The 20,221-nt window shown below is 35.6% G+C and overlaps 2 protein-coding genes across 2 annotated transcripts in view; one reads left to right on the top strand and one right to left on the bottom strand.

Moving 5' to 3' along the window:
• The window catches only part of LOC148944659 (uncharacterized), a 63,869-nt gene extending 63,120 nt beyond the window's left edge, over positions 1–749 (bottom strand). The window contains exon 1 of the mRNA XM_089100568.1: positions 652–749. Within this exon, the coding sequence (XP_088956694.1) occupies positions 652–749 (98 nt within the window). The remainder of the gene's footprint in view (positions 1–651) is intronic.
• The window catches only part of LOC148944658 (uncharacterized), a 324,369-nt gene that overhangs the window by 281,761 nt on the left and 22,387 nt on the right, over positions 1–20,221 (top strand). The window contains exon 2 of the mRNA XM_089099983.1: positions 1,325–1,484. Coding sequence (XP_088956109.1) covers positions 1,325–1,484 — 160 coding nt within the window. The remainder of the gene's footprint in view (positions 1–1,324; positions 1,485–20,221) is intronic.

Here is a 20,221-nt window from a genome sequence, read left to right as displayed (position 1 = left end):
TTTAATAATTGTATTATTGAACCACAGTCTACTATTGAGACAACAAGGATAGCTCATGGCATAGACGTTACAATGATAGCCTGCGCCGATGAAATTCTGAACCCCAGCCGCACAGTCGCAGGTACAAAGACCATCTTCTCCAAACTACAATCAAATTACAGTCACATTGGCCTTGAATTTAACCCGCAGAAGTCGGATTTTCTTCTGTTCAACTGGTGCCAAGAAGAGGTCTCGTCTCTGAGGCTGGGAGAACTATCTGTAGCCCCTGTCTCGAAAATCATTTACCTTGGTTTACCAATTGGAAAGGATACAAAAACTAACCACTACCTTCTTATTGATCATCTCCGTAAACGCCTGGATTTTGCTTACAGTAGAGTAGTCTCATCTAAAATCCGTTTCAACCGTTTAATTTTGTCTCGGCTTTATAACGCAGTATCCCGTCCTTATTTCATGTATCTAAGCCCGTTTCGGATAATTTTTCCTGAGCCAGAGAAAAGAAAGCTCAGATCCGCATTTTTTAAGTATGCGAAGTCCTTGCTTCGGCTCCCACTATAGACAAGAAATTCGCACCTTGTTAAAAATTTAAAAATTGCGGACCCAACGGCAGCTATAATTGAATAAATTAAACGGTACAACGAGAAAGTTTCTTACCTCCCTTGGTACCGTTTCCTAAGACAGTAAATCAATATCCATTTAATTTTCTTCGCACATCTCTTGTCGTATTTAGTCTTTTTACCATCTCTTGTCATATTTAGACTAGTTGATTTAGTCCGTTGATTTCAAATTGAAGTTATCAAGTATTTTGCTGTAGGTTAGGTTAGTTGAATTGAAGTTATCAATCATATTGCTTTTGTTCCTTCAGTACTTGGGAGTTTAAAAAGTAAATTTCTTACGTACCTGCAAAGCAGTGTATAATTGAGTTTTTGTTTCTCGTCTTTGTAATTTGTTCGATTATGTGTAATGTGTTGTAATTTGGTTTTTGTGTGTTTTTTTTCTTTTTTAGTGATGCTCCGTCTTTTGTACCTTTTTTTGACGGGTAATCAATAACTAAATAAAATAAATAAAAATTTCTCTTATGATAGAACACTCATTCTGGAAGCATTGAGATAAAAAGCGAATAATAATGTGAAGAAATAAAGAACTTTGTGGCGGCTGTAAAAACTGACTTGTAGGTGACAAAGATGTTTTTTTTTTTAAATTATACTCCCCTGATGGTGGAAAACCTTCTATTCTCTGAAAAAATTGCAGCCCATCCCCTCATAACATTTCAAATTTTTTAAGAAAAATACAATCTTTTCTTATTATTGTGTTTTTATTATCACAGGGTCCAGCTTTTGCATTTAGATTCGAAGGCAAGCTTATCCTTTGAAAACAATGATCCAAGTTTGCAGCTAGTCATATTGAGTGAAGAAGAAGCAGACGAAGTTTCTGACCATCTTTTGGAGAACTTTTTCCCCTTTGAACCTCTAGCGATGTATTTACAGGTAATCTTTTTTCACTCAGATACAGGGTACCGTCCTAGTTCCAAGCCGTAATAATTTTGCACTAACTAGAGAAGTTACTAGAAGTTGATACTAATTGGAAAGACTCGTGACGAAACTAAGGGATTATTATTCTTATAAGGTCAAAATTTTATTTGTTTGAAATGTTTCCATCACTTTAATGTTGTTTTCAACCATTTTCAATCCGATGGTAACACAATGATCATAGTGATGGAGACATGCTTCATTAAAGATGTCAATTACATATCTTTAGGAAAAGTTATTTCATAAGAAACTAAAAAATGAAGCCGTTTTGCTGTTTAAATTCAATAAAAAAGGATTTTCCGTGAAAATTTTAACTGAGACTGAGGTAAAATAAGTGGAAAGAATGAATGTGTTTTTAACCCGCAAATAAAACCAACCAATTGCATAGTTCAATTAGAAATTAATAACAAGACCAAAAAAAAAGAAAATAACCCCAAAAATTAACAATGAATACTGAACATCGCATATAACTAAAAACAAGGTCTGAAGAGGGTTGTATGGATCCAAATCGTCTCGTGTCATACATACTAAGTTAAACGTGAGTTTAGCTTGCTGTATCGGAGTATCTGGCAGCAGATACTAGTAGACAATTTTTCTGTTGCATTAAAACCAAGAGAGGTACATTTGGTACTCACAATACCTAAAGTAGCTTATTCTTAGTAACTTTTCGTCCTTTGTCTGCAGAGTGTAGTAAACACCACTGCGAAAAGCAATTACTGGAAAGCAGTGACCAGAATTAGCCAAGGCAGGCCTTTTGAAAAGTGAACAATTAGGAGTAGTGTAGTATATAAAGGTCTACCCTCATGACCACCACCAGGATCACTAAGGGTATTTGAATGGCTATGCAATACAGAAGTAAGATCCATGAGGCACTAAATATTGCTAGTTCTCTGGAGCTTACACCCATATTTGGGAATTAGAGCATGCCTGTAGTAAACTAGAGCTTTGATCTGCTTACAGAATAGGTAATGAATTCAGCTCATACTATTTAACATAATAACTCAACCCTCAAGACCACTATAAACACCCGTCAGGGCATTTGAATGGCTATGCAATACAGAGGTAAGATCCCTGAGGCACTAAAATATTCCGCTACTCCTGATTGTGCAACGGCATTTGCGGACTAAAGATTGGCCAATCCGGTTTGGGTAATTGACTTACTTACATACAGGTAACCGAATTCCTGTCATGATATGAGGAAAATATATTCAACCTTCACAAGTCAATTGATTCAACTACAAAAAGTGATGAATACTTAAGTAAACCATTTCATTTAATTTCAAATTGGACTAATAGAATTTAAAATATAAAATATTCTTTAGTATTGAGGCATGCATAAAGTTGAAACTAATAAATTCGTATACATTTTAGGGGATAAAACGATAGCCCTTAGTCATCCATGTAACAGCCATCAAGGGTCCTAATGTCCCTACACCAGCTTTTTGCCCCCACCTTTTCGTACTTGTTGTTGAAGTTTGATTTTCAACCTTTTTTTCATTTATTAAAATAACATGAAATATACTTAAAACCAAAAAATTCACTTGTGATGTTTTCAAAATATGAAATGAAGATGATGCAGATATGTCAATCGTGAATTTTCATATTAGAAAAATAATGTTTGTAATGACATTTTTTTTTTACTTGGAATCTTTGGGGCTCAGAATTTTTTGGACTGTTGAAGTTTTTTGGATTTTCTTACGCGGCTGTCCCAGTGATGCTCTATGGCTGGTCATTGACACTATTTAGTATTGTATATTTCAATCAGTATATTTCTGTACCATCGGAAGGATAAACACATAAATATTATTTTAAAAAGTAAAGATGAAATATTCCAGGAAAGTGTGTGCATATGATAAAATGGCTACTGTTGCTGGTAACATGTTACCTGTTGTTGGATAATATCTCCATCTTTATGGTATTAGCATTCTAAAAGAGACAAGAAGAAGACAGGAAAACTCTTCTACCAAAGTCATTGTGCATATCTTGTCTATTTGCCAAAACTTAAAACTATACAAAACTAATGTGGTAATAGACAGTGAAATCAAAAGCAAATTAAAAAGGGCATTGGCTAATAGTAAAAAAACAATGAATACAAAGATGAATCGCTGAAAAACAAAACGAGTATGAACAATATTTGTACCATTGATGCTATACCAACATATACAATTAATGAACCCAATAATACCAATGCATAAAACGCATTTGGAGCCTAACAGTAACATCACAGTAAAACTGTGTATTAGAGGCCGCGCTATAGCGTTGCCTATAGTAAAGGCCATACGGCTCCAATATTTTGTTATTGTTTATTTATTATTTTTTTCCCAGAGGCACTTCATATGGAAGGGATCGTCGTAGAAACTTCAAAGGTGGCTCATTCGATAGGATGTCGAGAGTTCTAGTGCCATTTTTAATAGTGAAATGTGATTGAAGGGCTGCTAGTCCCCCCCCCCCACGTCCATCATTCCCCCAAAAACATCCAATCAAAGTTTTGAGATAGCCATTTTGTTCAGCATTGTTGATTTCCAGATAGAAAATATATTTTTGAGGAAGAAAATCCCCCACATACCTCAGGGAAAGGGTTTTAAGTTATGCCCTGGGGACATATAAGGTTCTTATAGAAGGTATTGTCGTAGAGACCTCAAAAAAGGCTCGTTCAATTGGAAATTCATAGTGCAAATAGTCATTCTCCTCCATGTCCTAAATGCATCACATAAGAATTTTGAGATAGACATTTTGCTAGAATTAGTTCAAAGTTCTGATAACAAAATCTCCGTTGTCGAAACAGCCCCCCATGGCCTGGGGGTAAGTGTTATAAGTTATGCCCTGGGAGCATATATAGTTGCTATGGAAGGGATACTCGTATAAACTTCCTTGAAAGCTCAATTGCTTTGAAACTGAAAGTTGTAATTCCCTTTTTAAGAGTCAAAAGTGAATGGAGGACAACTAGCCTCCCCTAAAACTCCATTTATTTTTTTCCAGAGGCACTTCATATAGAGGAGGTCGTCGTATAAACTTCAAAGGGCGCTTATTCAATTGGAAATCGAGATTTCTAGTGCCCTTTTAAGAGTCAAAAGTGATCAGACGGCAACTGGCCACCCAATCCCTTTTCCCCAAATACATCTGATAAAAAATTTGAGGTACCCATTTCGTTAAAAATAGTTCAAAGATCATATAACAAAAACTCCTTTACGCATAGTCTTTTGTTAAAAATAGTTCAAAGGTCAGATAATAAAACTCCTCTGTCGACATCCCCCCCCTAGGGCCGAGACAAGCATTGTAAGTATTGCTCTTGGGGCATATATAGTTCTTATGGAAGTTTGTTCGTATAAACATCAGAGAGGTTCAATTGAATGGAAATTGAAACTTGTACTTCATTTTGTCAGAGAAAAAAGATCGGAGGGCAATTAGCCCCTCCCTCCTTCTACGAATTTGGGTGTATTGAATAGATAAACCCTTCCGCTATAAATTTCAAGTGACCATTTTATTAAAAACGGGTCAACCATCATATCTTATAACTCCAGGGTCGACACAACCCCTAGGGCCCAGGGAAAGGCTTTGTAAGTTATACTCTGGGGACAAATATGGTTCTTGTAAAAGGGATACTCGTATAAACTTCAGAGAAGGCTTATTTGGTTGAAAATGAATAGTTTTAGTTCACTTTTAAAGAGTCAAAAGAGACCGAAGCTTAATCTAGTCCCCCACGCCCTTTTACCCAAAACCCATCCAATAAAAATTTTGAGATAGCAATTTTGTCAACAATAGCTCAAACATCAGATAATAAAAACTCCAAAGATGACAAAAACCCATCTTTTTAATTTGATATTGTTACTTTGATATCAGTTTTGATACTTTTAAGAATATTTGATTTTTTAAAAAAGTTTGATTTTGAAACAAGGAATTTTTTAAAGCCTGAAATTTTTTGTGATCAAAAACGAACAAAAATTAATTCAAAAAAAACTTTCTGAAAATAAGTTTTCCAACGAAAAGTAAAGGCCATTTTAAACTTGAGCTCTAAACTTGAGCTTTGAGTTTGAATTTTAAAAAGGTACAAATAACTTTTAAAATGCAAAATCAAAACAACCAGAAATTACTGTTAAAGAATAAATGAAACCAAAAACACATATAAATTAAATGAATAATCATAGCAAAAACATACAATAAGTAATAATATAACTGAATAAATAGATCTAAAGGTGAGTAATGCTTTGATTGAATATGAAAATCATGCTGAAGACGAAAAAAATATTTTCCTATTGAAGTACAAATGAAACTGAAAACGAACAGAAATTAAATAAGCAATCAATGCAAACAAATATACAATCGAAATTAATGTAAATTAATAAACAAATCTTAAAACGAGTAAAACTTAAATTGAATATCCGAATCAAGCTTGAAATGAACAAAAATCACCACAAACATGAGTTTGAGTATGACCTCCTTCTCTTCCTGTAAAACTCAAAAACCTACTATGTCTTTGGCAATTTACTGAAAACTTTAGGCGTTTTGAACAGTCTTGGAAAATATAAAAAACATCAAATTGAAGATTGTATGCATAATGATATTACTTGTTGAAAGATCCATCAGTTCAAGAATTTATTTCACTGTAATTGTCTTTTCATTTTCAATGCTTTAAGAACTGGAAAAGAAAATATTTTCAATATAGTCAATTTTCAGTTAAGCGCCAATACGCAGTAGGCTTTTGGTTTTTATTTACAGTTAGGAAAGGAGGCAGTATCCAAACACTTGTTTGTAGTGAAACTATTTTCGTCTTTAACAACTTTAAAAGAGCTAATAAATTAAACTGAATATTTGATTTATAATTATATTAATTGCTGGAAGCCCATCAGTTCAAAGTGTTACTATAATTTTAATGTTTACTTTCAATATTAAGTACAAAGGAAAATATTCGTCATAAAATTGATTTTCAATAAAGTGTCAATGACACAATAGGTTTTAAACTTATGCAGTGAGAGAATGACGTCATACCCAAACTCTTGTTTGAGGTGGTTTTTGTTCATCTCAAGCTTGATTTGTATATTCAATTCAAGCTTCACTCGTTTTACGATGTATTTATTAATTTACATTAATATCTATTGTATGTTTGTTTGCAATGATTGCTTGTTTAAGTTTTGTTCGTCTTAAGTTTCATTTGTACTTCGATAGGAAAATATTTTTTCGTCTTAAGCTGGATTTTATGTTCAATCTAATCATTACTCGCTTTAAGATCTATTTATTCATTTATATTTTTACTTGTTGTATGTTTTCACTAAGATGGTTTATTTAATTTCTGTTCGTTTTGGGTTTCATTTATGCTTTAATAGTAATTTCTGGTCGTTTTGAGTTTGTGTTTTAAAAGGTATTTGTATCTGCTGAGCTCAAGTTTAGAATGGGCATTACTTTTCCTTGAAAACTTATTTTTCGGAAAGTTTTTTTTAATTAATAACTCAAAATGGACTAGAGATTATTTAACTGGTTACGAACTAAGAGAAGAGAATAGCTACACTATAAAGAGAGAACTTTATGAATTATTTTATAGAATAGATACAAAATGCCCTAAGTTGTTTACTGACGATCATAATGTGTAATATTGTATTTAACATTCTTTCATTCCAAAAATTCCTCTACATTTCTGGTGTTATCATAAGGTTTCTTAAAAAGATCTTATTAGAATCGGACTTGATAAGGCGATAATGAGGTACCAAAGTGTGAGAGAGATAAGATAGATTTGTTTTTCCAGAATCCACAGAGACAAACAGACATTCGCTCAGACACTCAAGCACCTAGAAAGAGAGGCAAGAATACCTACAAACATACAGATTCGGACACAAAATCACAACAAGACAGACAAAGAGAAAGGCTAACATCAGCTCAGATGCACAGGCATAGAGAGAACCAGGCACCAAAGAACAGGCACTAGAAAACACAATGACGGACATAATGTCGAGAAAACACTGTCTCAGACATAAAGACCGGGAGAAAGAGAGAGAGAGCGAGGAAAAAATTCCTACAACACACATCGTAAGACATAAAATCACACAAAAACGGAGAAAGGGGCAGGCAAACATCCACTCAGACACACAGGAACAGAGAGAGAGGGGCAAAAATACTTTAAACACCCATAGTGAGACACAAAATCACAAAAAGATAAATATAGAGACAACCAAACTCCCATTCAGACACACATGCAGAAAGAGAGAGAGAGAGAGACAAAAATACATACAAACAAAGAGAGTCAGACGCATAACCACACAAAGACAGAAATAGAGACACGCAATTATTTGCTCAGAAACACAGGCATAGAGAAGGGAAAGAGAAAGAGAGATAGAAAGAGACAAAGATGCCTGAAACACAGAGATTCAGACACAAAACTACACAAAAACAGACAAGCGTACGTTTGCTCAGACGCATAGGTACAGAGAGAGAGAGAGAGAGAGAGAGAGAGAGAGAGAGAGAGAGAGAGAGAGAGAGAGAGAGAGAGAGAGAGAGAGAGAGAGAGAGAGAGAGAGAGAGAGAGAGAGAGAGAGAGAGAGAGAGAGAGAGAGAGAGAGAGAGAGAGAGAGAGAGAGAGAGAGAGAGAGAGAGAGAGAGAGAGAGAGAGAGAGAGAGAGAGAGAGAGAAATACCTAAAAACACACAGATCAAACATCCGCTCAGACACACAGGCACAGAGAGAGAGAGGCAAAATACCTTCAAACACAAAGAGCAAGACCCAAAATTACATATAGACAGACATAGAAAGCAAACGCCCGATCAGACGCACAGACACTGAGACAGAGACAATAATACCTACAAATACCGAGAATCATACACAAAATCAGATAAGGCAGATATAATAAAAAGCAAACATCCCCTCAGACACACATGCACAGAGAGAGAGAGAGACGGAAAAAAACTTACAAACACACTGAGTCAGGCAAAAAATCACCCAAAGACAGGCATAGAGAGAAGCAAACATCCGCTCAGATACACAGGCTCGCAGAGAATGAGAGGAAAAAATACCTACAACACACAGAGCAAGACACAACATCATACAAAGACAGACATATAGACAAGCCAACATACAATCCGACACACAGGCGCAGAGAGAGAGAGAGAGATGAAAAAATACCTACAAACACACAGAGATCAGACACAAAATCTTGCAAAGACAGACAGAGAAACAGGCAAATATCCGCTCAGACGCACATGCAGAGAGAGAGAGAGAGAGAGAGAGAGAGAGAGAGAGAGAGAGAGAGAGAGAGAGAGAGAGAGAGAGAGAGAGAGAGAGAAAGGCAAAATACCTAAGAACAGACAGAATCAGACACAAAGTCGCACAGAGACAGACCTAGAGACCAGCGAACATCCACTCAGACACACAGGCCCAGAGAGAGAGAGAGAGAGAGAGAGAGGGGGGGGGGGGGTAAATAGCTTTGTTTAAGTTAGCTTTATTTAGGTTCACATAGTGTGGTGCAAACCGCTAAGTGAACCTAAATGAACCTAACTGAAATGAAGCTATTTGAAAAAATTGAAGATTTTATGTTGGCTGCAGGTACCTGGGTGTAGGTAGACTGTCGTTGTGTGATTTTGTGTCTGACTCTGTGTTTGTAGGTATCATTTCCCCTCTATCTGTGCCTGTGTGTCTGAGTCGACGCTTGCCTGTCTCTCTGTCTGTGTGTGAGGGATTTTGTGTCTGAATCCACGTTTTTGTAGGTATTTTTGAATCTCTATCTGTCTGTACCTGCGTGTCAGATTGGATGTTTGCTTGTCTCTATGTCTGTCTTTGTGTGGTTTTGTATCTGACTCTTTGTGTTCTTAGGTATCCTTGTCTCGGTGTATCTGTGCCTTTGTGGGTGAGCGGACGTTTGCTTGTCTTTGTGGACTATGAAAAAAATCCACCTCACCTTTATTAGACTTTGTTCCCTCATCTTCACCATATCACGTCCGATTCTAATATGATCCGGTTAAAAATCCCTATAATAACATCAGAAGGAACATTTTAAATGAAAAAATGTTAAATACATTATTATATATTATTAATACCATTGAATAATTTTGGACATTCTGAATCCGTCTGTAAAATAATTCGTCATGTTCTCTCTTGATAATATAGCTATTCTCTTCTCTTAGTTCATGACCTGTAGATTAATCATTAATTCATTTCGAGTCATACACAATTTTTATTGTGATGTCTCCTACAGGCTCAATATGCATTTTGACTTTGGTATTATTGGGTTCATTAATTATATTTGTTGGTATACTATTAATGATACTAATAATGTTCATACGCCCTTTGTTTTTATCGATTTGTCTTTATATTCCTTGATATTATTATCTGAAGATCTCCTTTTATTTTGCTTTCTATTTCACTGTCCAACATCATATTTTTGTTATATAGTTTACAGTTTTGGCACACAGACAAGATATACATTATGACTTTGCTAGATGAATATGCCTGTCTTCTTCTGATCTTCTTTAGAATGATACTATAAGAAAGATGGCATTATGATCTAACAACAGGTAACGTGTCACCAGCAGCAGTAACAATTTTATCATGGACACATACTTTTTTGCAATATTTCATCTTTACTTTTTTAAAATACTATTTATGTGTTTATCTTTCCATTGTATAAAAAATATTGATCAAAAACAGAAAATATACTAGATAGTGTCGATTACCATCTATAGAGTACCTCCAGCCGTATAAAAAAAACTTTTTTGCCAGTCCAAAAATTTCTGAGCCCCAAAAATTCTAGGCCAGGAAAAAGAAATGTCACTACAAACATTATTTTTCTAATATGAAAATTTACGACTAACATATCTGTATAATCTTTATTTCATATTCTTAATATTTCACAATTTTTTTGCTTTAAATATATTATTTGATATTTTAAGATATGAAAAATAATTTGAAAAAGTTTCTAACTCCAAAAAATTCTAAGTAAAAAACAGAAAAGTGTTGCTAAGAACATTATTTTTCTTACAGTAAAAATCACGACTTACATATCCTTATCCACTTCATTTCATATTTCGAAAATAATACAAGTGGATTTGTTTGTTTTAAGTTTATTTTGTATCATTTTAAGACAGGAAAAAGAGTTGAAAACATTTTTAAGTAAGAAAAAAGTAAAAAAATTAAAAAAACTAGAAAAAGGGCGGAAGGCAAAAAGTTCGGGGAGGGGCATCGAAGGCCTTGATGGTTGGGACATGGATGACCAAGGGCCATTGTTTCATCCAATAAAATGTATATGACTTTGTTAGTTTCAACTTTATACATGCCTCAATACTCAGTAATATTTTATATTATAAATTCGATTAGTCCAATTTGAAATCAAATAAAATAGGTCTACTTAAATGGTCATCGCTTTTCTGTTATTGAATCAATTGACTTGTGAAGGTCATATATATTTTCATCATATACTGACAGAAATTTGGATACCTGTATGTAAGTAAGTCAATGACTCAAATGGGATTGTCCAATACTTAATCCACAAATATTGGTGTACAATCAGGAGTAATGACAAAATTTTTTGTCTCAAGGGTCTTAACTTTATATTGCAAGGCCCTTCGAATGCCCTGAGGGGTTTTGATGGTGGTCTTGAGGAAAGAAATGATATTTTAAATAATATCAGCTGAATTCATTACTTACTCTGTAAATATATCTATGCTCTAGTTTACTATAGGCATGCTGTAGTTCCTAAATATGGGTGTAAGCTCTGGAATACTGGCAAGATTTAGTGCCTCAGGGATCTTACCTTTGTATTGCAGAGCCATACAACTGCCCTTTGGATTCCCGATGGCGGTCTTCATGGTGAATCCTTATATACTACACAACTACAAGGAACAATCTCACTGTTCAAATTTGTAGGCATACTGCGGTCAGCTAGTGCCAACTGCAAATCATAAATGCTCACTTAAAGCTGCTCCCGAGTTGGGTTTCTGAGGAGTAAATCATCGCCGTAAGCGATGAAACTAATGTTAGTCTTTTTATTAAATTGAGACATTAGAAGTAGACACAGATAACGGTAAAGAACACATTTTAAAATACAGGTTGATAAGAATCAACCCTGGAAAACGCCTCTTAAAATTCCGGTGTTTTAAAATAAATTTTTGGACGATGAAGCTATAAACGATATATTATAATAACAAAAAATTAAAGGCTTAAGCTACGGACCAATTTTTTTCAAAATTACCCTGATTTAGAAATTAAAAAGCTGAAATATAGCTTGTGCATCGACTGTGTAGTCGAAAGCACCGATACTTCTCAAAGAGAAATGACATATCTGTTGGACCTAATCTTCCATTAACTGGATTAGAATAGAATGGTCATGATTGCAACCCATACCTTTGTAAAAGCCCAGTTTGTAAAGCACAAAATCGCACTTGCTAGCCATGAGAACATACTCAAAATCTCACTTTAAACTAAGAAACTGTAATTGGTCTGAAATTGGCACTTGTATTCAGGTCTATACCACTTTTGGGCAAAGACACTACAAGACTATTAAACAAACTATCAGACATCAATTATTGTAAGAGACACATTTGGAGATGTAGCTGAATAGGTGGCACAAATAACGGGCAATCTTAAAGAGTAAACTTAGAAAAACTGCAAGAAAGAGTGTCTTGATTCAAACTGTGAATTTTCTTAACGCTTTTCAAAACTTGGATAACCTGGCCTGTTGAGGCAGAAAAAAACCTAAGTTTTTGAAGTTAATCTTGATGCCTTATCAACCATTTTTTGTGTGAAAAAATCATGGATATACTGATAGCAAGTAGACAACATATGCTTGTAATGTAACACGAAATCAGCAATCTTCAGACTTGAAAAAACCTCAGGAATGAACTTTGGACTATTGCTACCTTTTGGCCATGATTTCTTGTCCGTTTGAGCATTATGGCCGTTAAAACGAGTTAGGAGTATGTATGATTAATACTCATGTTTCGTTTTCTGTTTCATAGCATACCCTTCACACACCTCTGGCTTATTCGATTCAACCTATATTTGTAGCCAGAACTTTAAGGAATTTTTAGCCATTTTACCTTCAAGACACATGCTTCATACGGATTTTCAAGAACCAGCCCAGATTTTTTCCATTGAGAACAATGGTATCCACAGAAAATCTAAGACTAAAAAGTACGTTGCGGTAGTAGTCGTTCAATAACTTTCTTGCATTTGCGTAAGGAACTGAGGTTTACATTAGCTGGCCAGGGACCTCAATAATCAAAAGTAGGGTACATAGAGTAGTAAAATATGACTCAGCGTTCAAACGTTTCCAATTTAGCTAACACTACCCTTTTTTCCGGGTATAAACACAAGAAGAATGTGTAAAACAAGGACTAGATACTGTGTGCACGATAGGAAAAAGATCGTGCTCAGTCTTACCGTCATGAACGTGGATATTAAAACTTAGAGAAGAACAAGGCTTAATTATGTGGTCTAGATTTGACCTACTAGAGCCTCTATTACTGAACGTAGGTATGGGATAAATCTTTCTTAAGTATGAAGTATCCATCAGGTAAGAAATCGGGATTAAAATCACTGCGCTCGGATTAAGAGGTCTGCCTTATGTTGACGTCGACAACAATTATCCGCTTCGAACGATTTTGCTTCACAATACTCTAAGAACGTTTTTGAGACGTTTGGACACCTGTGAAGAAGTCAAAAGAGACTCAATCGCTCTTTAAAAACACCTTCAAATAACTTATATTACCAGAGAAATTTTCGCCTTGATGGTCCGAATGTTTTCGTCCAAAATGCAAGATACCAAGGTCAAAAAGAGCAGAAATTAGTGCAATTAAATACATGGCATCTAAAACAAACAAGAATTACAATGAACACTGAAGACAAACTTCAAGTGGAAGAAATCAAACGTAAATAAGGGTTGCGTTGCCATCTCTTGGATCTCAAGAACACCTAAAGTTCATTTAAAACATACTCAAAACTTAGAGAGAACTTAAATTGTATTTTCAGTTCAGCCAATTTAGCTTGCAATACCTTTGAAATGACGAATTTGAAATGACAAAACCTGCCATAAAATTGACAGTATTTTTCTAACATAATAATTAGCCAATCGTTATAAATGTCTTATGTTAAGAATTTCTACCACCTATAAGTATAGTTGCCATCCCTTAAAGCCTCGGAAGGTATAAAGCGTCGTGTGCATTAACTGAAAATTAATTTGTCTTCTTAAATGGAAAATTAAACATTGCCAATTTACCTTTTTAACATATTTCAAAGAAACAGATTTAAAAGTAAGATACCATTGATAAAAATATACGACCTATTAAACCCGTTAGACTAGATTATTTATTATAACCATATTTACCGAAACATAATAACAGAAAGTTTGAGCAATTGTTAGTTTTTAATAATAAAATGAGAAACATAGCGTATAAGTATTTTTTTTTTGATAAAGTGCAAATGATTTCCTAGCTCTTATTGGAGGGAGGCGAAAGCCTAGGAAAGCACTTTCACCCTTAATTGTGGCAGTTTTTGCTTTTTTAAGGATTGGCTAGATCTGTCAATACCATTCTCTTATACTCTCAATGTTTTGCTTTTTACCGATGGAAAAATAATTCCAAAACTAATTGAACCTGAGACATCGAGAGTAGGGGGTCTGGCACTGGCAGGCAATCTAGATTGTTTTTTTGGGGGAGAAGGCATAATAGGAAAATATTTTTTTTGTAATCTGAACTGGAAGTGCCAAAAGATTTGAGGAGTTTCGAGGGGAGCCAGTTCCTGGAGTCTCCTTGCATTCACACATGTCTAGCGCTCTATCCAATGAGCTTGTTAGTAGATTTTATACCTTTTGCATTTATATACATAATAATAAAGGTATTTCGTATAGCTAGAATTCATCTAGAGCTAAAGACACCAATTATGCACAGACATATTGGACTATGTCTGGCCGAATTAAGAGTGGGAGCAATTACAATAGTAGCGCTCATTATATTTGGAAAGATCATTGAAAGGGGACTCAAGTGGCATATTTTTTTCTTATATTTTACTTATATCCTATAAACGGTACTAACCAATAATTTCTTGTCATCGTGTCACATACACCCCTGCTATCTAATTACGTACCAAAATGTTGATTTATCATACCCGTACTAATAGGAATAACAAACCTGGAGCAATTTAATCTAATAAACAAAGCAGTCCCACATTGACATTTCTTCGACTCTGGTCATATCTTTCATCGGTCATGCTGTCAATAACTTTTAGTATACAACTGTTATTCTCTAGTAAACTAAGGCAAACTTAGTTTTCCACAAAGTAATCAGTCAGTGCTAAGTTTTCAGCAACCAATGATCATTTTAAGTTTCAAACTTCTGTAAGATAACTCGTTTTGTTTAATAATGACAAAACGACCATCATGAATGGTTGCAGCAAGCTTTGATCGGGTTTGCTGATTTAAAATAGTTTCGGTACAATGCTTTGGTTTGACTTTTCCTCATGAATTAGTTAAAAAAGACATAGTTTTTCTGAGGGAAATAAAGAGCGAAGTTGAAACTTAAAGCGAACAAAAAATTTAATTTTACAGCCTATCTAACATATATCAATAAATCTAATGCAAATACATCAACTGGTGATTTTCCCTATGTTTGTAGGATTACAGAAAATTAACGCTTTACTGAAGACACAAAACAATACAGGAGTTTCGTTATAGTAAAAGTAGTACTTACCCATCTCTAACTGCAAGAACTACAATGAAACGTAAAATAAAACTAACAGCCTGAGACACTAAAAATAACCTGTATTCACTCCGACCAGAAAATCATTTATTCTGAACATTTATATTATTACACGCCAACGGCACACCATACATGAATTTGTCATATTGAGTAACATTTGAATTGAGCAATGTTCCGCTAAGAGACAGATATTCTGCTATTAATATATTTTGATTCGTTGGCAATTAGTGCAATATAAATAGAGCTTACAAATGCTTTTATCTGTATCAGTTGTTAAGTTCTTTGACGACTGACAAATGATCATTATGGACAGACAAACTAAAGATGAACGGTTTTTTGTTACTTTGATAATTAAATGCTTATTATACAATTATTTTACAGATTTCTCCTTTCAAATATGAAATCTATTTACGTTCTGGAAATTTATCCAAAACATTTTGCCCTAGTTATAGGAAGTCTCTTGATAAACACTAACATGGCTTAGCCTTATTTAAATGTCAATGGCATATGCATATAAGAGACATTTATGTCATGTTTCCACATTGTGGATTTTGACTGATTCAAGCCAATTACATTTTAACCGTTATTAAATGTTCTACGGCTAAATGGAGAATTTAAAGTGAGGAATTTATTGGCTTTGTCTTTACACCTTGTGTGGGCCCGTCTTCTGGGTCACTTGAATCCGTGTAAGGTTGGGCCAAAGTTAAATGCAACCAGTTCTGGTAAATGCACCATATATTTGGATTCGTTGGCAATTAGTGCAATATAAATAGAGCTTACAAATGCTTTTATCTTTATCAGTTGTAAAGTTCTTTGACGACTGACAAATGATCATTATAGACAGACAAACTAAAGATGAACGGTTTTTTGTTACTTTTATAATTAAATGCTTATTATACAATTAGTTTACACATTTCACTTTTCAAATATGATATCTATTTACATTCTGGAAATTTATCCAAAACATTTCGCCCTAGTTATAGGAAAGTCTCTTGATAAAACACTAACATGGCTTAGCCTTATTTAAATGTCAATGGCATATGCATATAAGAGACATTTATGTCATGTTTCCACATTGTGGATTTTGACTGATTCAAGCCAATTACATTTTAACCGTTATTAAATGTTCTACGGCTAAATGGAGAATTTGTTGAAAAGACCTATTAGACAGTGCCTTAGTAAAGAAACCCATTTGAGTAAAGAATGATAAGGGTTCCATATATTATTTTTGTGTCCTTTCCCGTTAGGTCACCTCGCATGGAAGGAGTTATCGCAGAACCTCTGGAGGTGGGATTCATTGAGTATTATAGTACACTTAAAGTTTTTTTAAAGTAATAGATGGGCAACCAGCACCTTTTTGCTGCCCCGCCTTAAATTTATTTGGTTCACATTTTGAGGTATCCATTTATTCGAAATATTTTAAAGTTCCATCAACTATGCCTTGACTTAATTGAATTGACTTAAGGCTCCTGTCAAGGCTTGGGCGTTAAGAATGATGATACCAAGTGCCTCTAGGTTGATCTATCGCTTGCGAGACTCGCAGCTTCATCCACTAGGATTTGGGCTTGGGTGAGGAATTTATTGGCTTTGTCTTTACACCTTGTGTGGGCCCGTCCTCTGGGTCACTTCCATCCGTGTAAGGTTGGGCCAAAGTTAAATGCAACCAGTTCTGGAGCGTCGTTTGACATGCGAAGGAGGTGGCAGTTCCACCAAACAGTACAATGGGCGAGCTGCGTCGAAAAAGGAGTTTGACATGACAGGAGGGTTTGGTTTCTAACCATGTCAGTCCAGTGAAGTCCTTCGATTCTTCAGAGATGTTTCGTTTGTAAGACAAAGACGGCAAAAAAGATAGATTTTGGAGATGACAAGGTCTCTGCTCCATACAGCAGAACGGTGCTGACTGACGCATTGTAAATGCACATTTTGGTAAGGCGGGTTATGTTTGGCTTTCGCCAGGTGCTGCTAAGCCTCCCAACAAGTGCCAACGCTTTGGCTATCCATGATGTAAGCTGTTTTGTGATCAAGCAATCCCCTGACAGAATAGATCCCAAGTAAGTGAGATTTCCAATCCCATTTACTTGGGTGCTCCCGATATTGACTTCATTTATTGTAGGACGGGACGTAGGGGGCTCAAGGAGCATAACTTTGGTTTTCTGCCAGTTGATCTTCAGTCCAACTCTCGAGGCTTCTTCTGAGAGTGCTTGGAGAGCTTTGGTTACCTTTACGGTGGTACCCACAACCAGTGCTATGTTGTTGGTAAAGTCGGCATCAGAGGGTAGCTGGTCTCCGGGCTGAAGACCAAACTGAAGGTGATTCGTAATGCTGGTCATAATATGGTCTATGACGCAGTTGAAGAACTCAACAGCGGCAGTGCAAGCTTGTCGGACGTCAGTCTTCACCAAGAAAGTGGAACTACGTCTTCTATTGACTTGCACACAGCTCTCCGTATCGTCATACAGCTTTCCCTAAACTGAGCAATATTTCTGGGATAGGCCTTTAGTTCTCAGTATTAGCCAAAGGGAACAGAAATCAACAGAATAAAGGCAGCCCTCAAAGTCCATGAATGTCATGGACGCTTTTCGGTAGAACTCTCGCGTCTTTTCGATCAACTAGCTCAAAGTGAAAACTTGCTCCGTCGTCGACTTGGTGGGCAAGAACCCAGCCTGCTAGACTCTTCTCTTTTTACGAAAAAGGTGGAACACCTGTTAGGAGTGAAATGGTGAAGAGTTTACAAGGACCGGAGAAAATCGTCATCCCACGATAGGTGGAGCAAATTTGACGGCTGTCCTTGCATTTCTAGTGCCGCAATATGATGCCAACACGCCTTTTGTTAGTATACTTTCCGCCATCTATTCAGCTGAGAAAATTCGCTGGAGCCACAGAATCTTTGTTGAGCCTCCGTACTTGAGGAGTTCTGACAAAATACCACAGACACCAGGGGCTTGATTGCTATTTAACCATTTGAAAGCACTTCAAATCTCAGAGGTGCTAAAAGGTTGTGATATGAGGTCGGAAAGAGCCTCGGGTGTGGCCATAGCTGCTTAAATCAGGTGTGGGTTGGGATGAGCAACTGTTTTGGTGTTCAGAAGCGTTGAGAAATGACTGCCTAAGGCAGAGAAGTAGCCTGCATCGTCATCCAGTATGCTGCCGGGCATCGATGAGCATCAACGGTGCCCATTGGGCATAGTTACCATTAAGGGATTGGGCTATAACACACCCATTAGGCATAGGTCATAAGTTATACAAGTTTCCATTTGTTTAGAAATGTGTTTTATTACTGAGTAAGGTGTATTGGGGCAAGTATGATCCTTGGTTTCCAAAACAGATAAAGAGTATTAAGATGAAATTTTCAGGAAATTTTGAACAAAATTAGAACGCACTATATTCAATTAGGCCAATTTTATGTAACAGCAAAACATAAGGAGTAACAAATTGAAACTTTCAGGATAAATAAAGTGACTGGAGGATAGGCAACTATTCAAATGACACTATGCACAGACAGCTATTGATATTGCTACTGCTTCTTCTATGACTAGTACTACTGTGTGTGTATATATTTTTTTTATCATGCAAATGTTTTAAATGATATGAAAATATAGCTGGTTAATTATCCATTTTTTTACTTAATAAAGCAGTCGAAATTTCACAATTAAAATAAATTCTATTATTATTGTAGATTAACATTGATGAGTTTGCACCACCAATTTAGGGGTTCTGCTACCTTTTTGAGGATATAACGACAACTTTAATCGCACCACCATTTGGTTTTAACCATGTTCATGGTATTGACTCGCCATATGTCAACAGTGACCTGGAGGGGTACGTGAAAATTTTGAAAGAAAGTTTTGAGGGTTATGATCTTCTTGATAACTTGTCCTCTGACAGTGACAATGGAAATCATGATCCCAAGTGGACAGAGGACTTTTTGAAAGAATATTTTAGTGATAAAAATATTTTAGTTAAAAAATTTGATATTCCCGTTAAGTGCCTTTAAGCAGGGTTTGGATGGCATTTTTGCCAAACCATATGCATTTGATGATAAAGTTCATCACAGGTATTTGGACTCATTAATCCACTGAGTCCAAATACCTGTAAACGTTTCGAGGATTGTTTCTAAAGAGCTTAATGAAAATTCACCCACTGTTTTATTGTGCATCATCCCACCTCAGCCAGGTACATTTATAGGACGAAATTTATCAGTTAATAAATTTTCTATGGCAGAACAACTCAGTCCAGATGCTCTGGAAGATATGATGATTGTGCTAATTGATTTTACTCCACGCAAAAACCCTCTTATTGAGGTTGAAGGAGGACAGAGTGGTGGTGGTGGGGGCATGAATAACTCTGCAACATCTACTGTATAGCCTGAAATTTACTTATAAAACTCTGTCTTGTACCATAAATATGTTTATGTGAGTGTTTTTAGGGACCCTTTTAATTCATTGACAGCGGAAGACATTATAACAGACCCCATAGACATTATACATTCCTATGTGGGTAAGATTTGAGCCCTAGAACTAAAAACGGTTTATTTAAATGAAAATGCAGGTGATGTTTATTCAGAGTATCTACATACTGAAATGATAATCACTCATCCGTATTTGGAAAATTTCGAGGGTTTGTTTATGAAATGGATAATTAGTATTGTAGCTAAATTTGATAATTATAAGGAAAAGAAGAGTGGGGCAGTGATTTTCTTTATTGAAAATTTTCACGTAAAGCATTTGAAATTAAAAAAGACTTTATTTTAAGAGGTGGTAGTGGTTGGGACAGGGCTATAGTTTAGAAATCTAATTTAGATTTGAAGGGATGTCAAGGTGTGCAACAAATCTGTTTCTGTACAGGGCTCCAGTGTTTTGAATATACGTTTCTTATCTCGGTCAACCGAATCCTGCAAAAGAGTGCTACTAAGACAAAGATGTACAAGTAGGCAGCTAGAGGAGGTAGGGTGGGGGAAGAGTTTTCTAATGTAAATTCTAATTGTTTAAATGGTAAATCTCTGGTAATACTTAAGGGGACAAATAT

This window comes from Artemia sp. Qi Xiang Cuo, chromosome 14 (genome assembly GCF_049724085.1).
Source record: "Artemia sp. Qi Xiang Cuo chromosome 14, ASM4972408v1, whole genome shotgun sequence".
Classification (NCBI taxonomy): Eukaryota; Metazoa; Arthropoda; class Branchiopoda; order Anostraca; family Artemiidae; genus Artemia; species Artemia sp. Qi Xiang Cuo.
The sequence above is the reverse complement of the archived record's forward strand: the minus strand, read 5'-3'. Positions and strand labels throughout refer to the sequence as shown.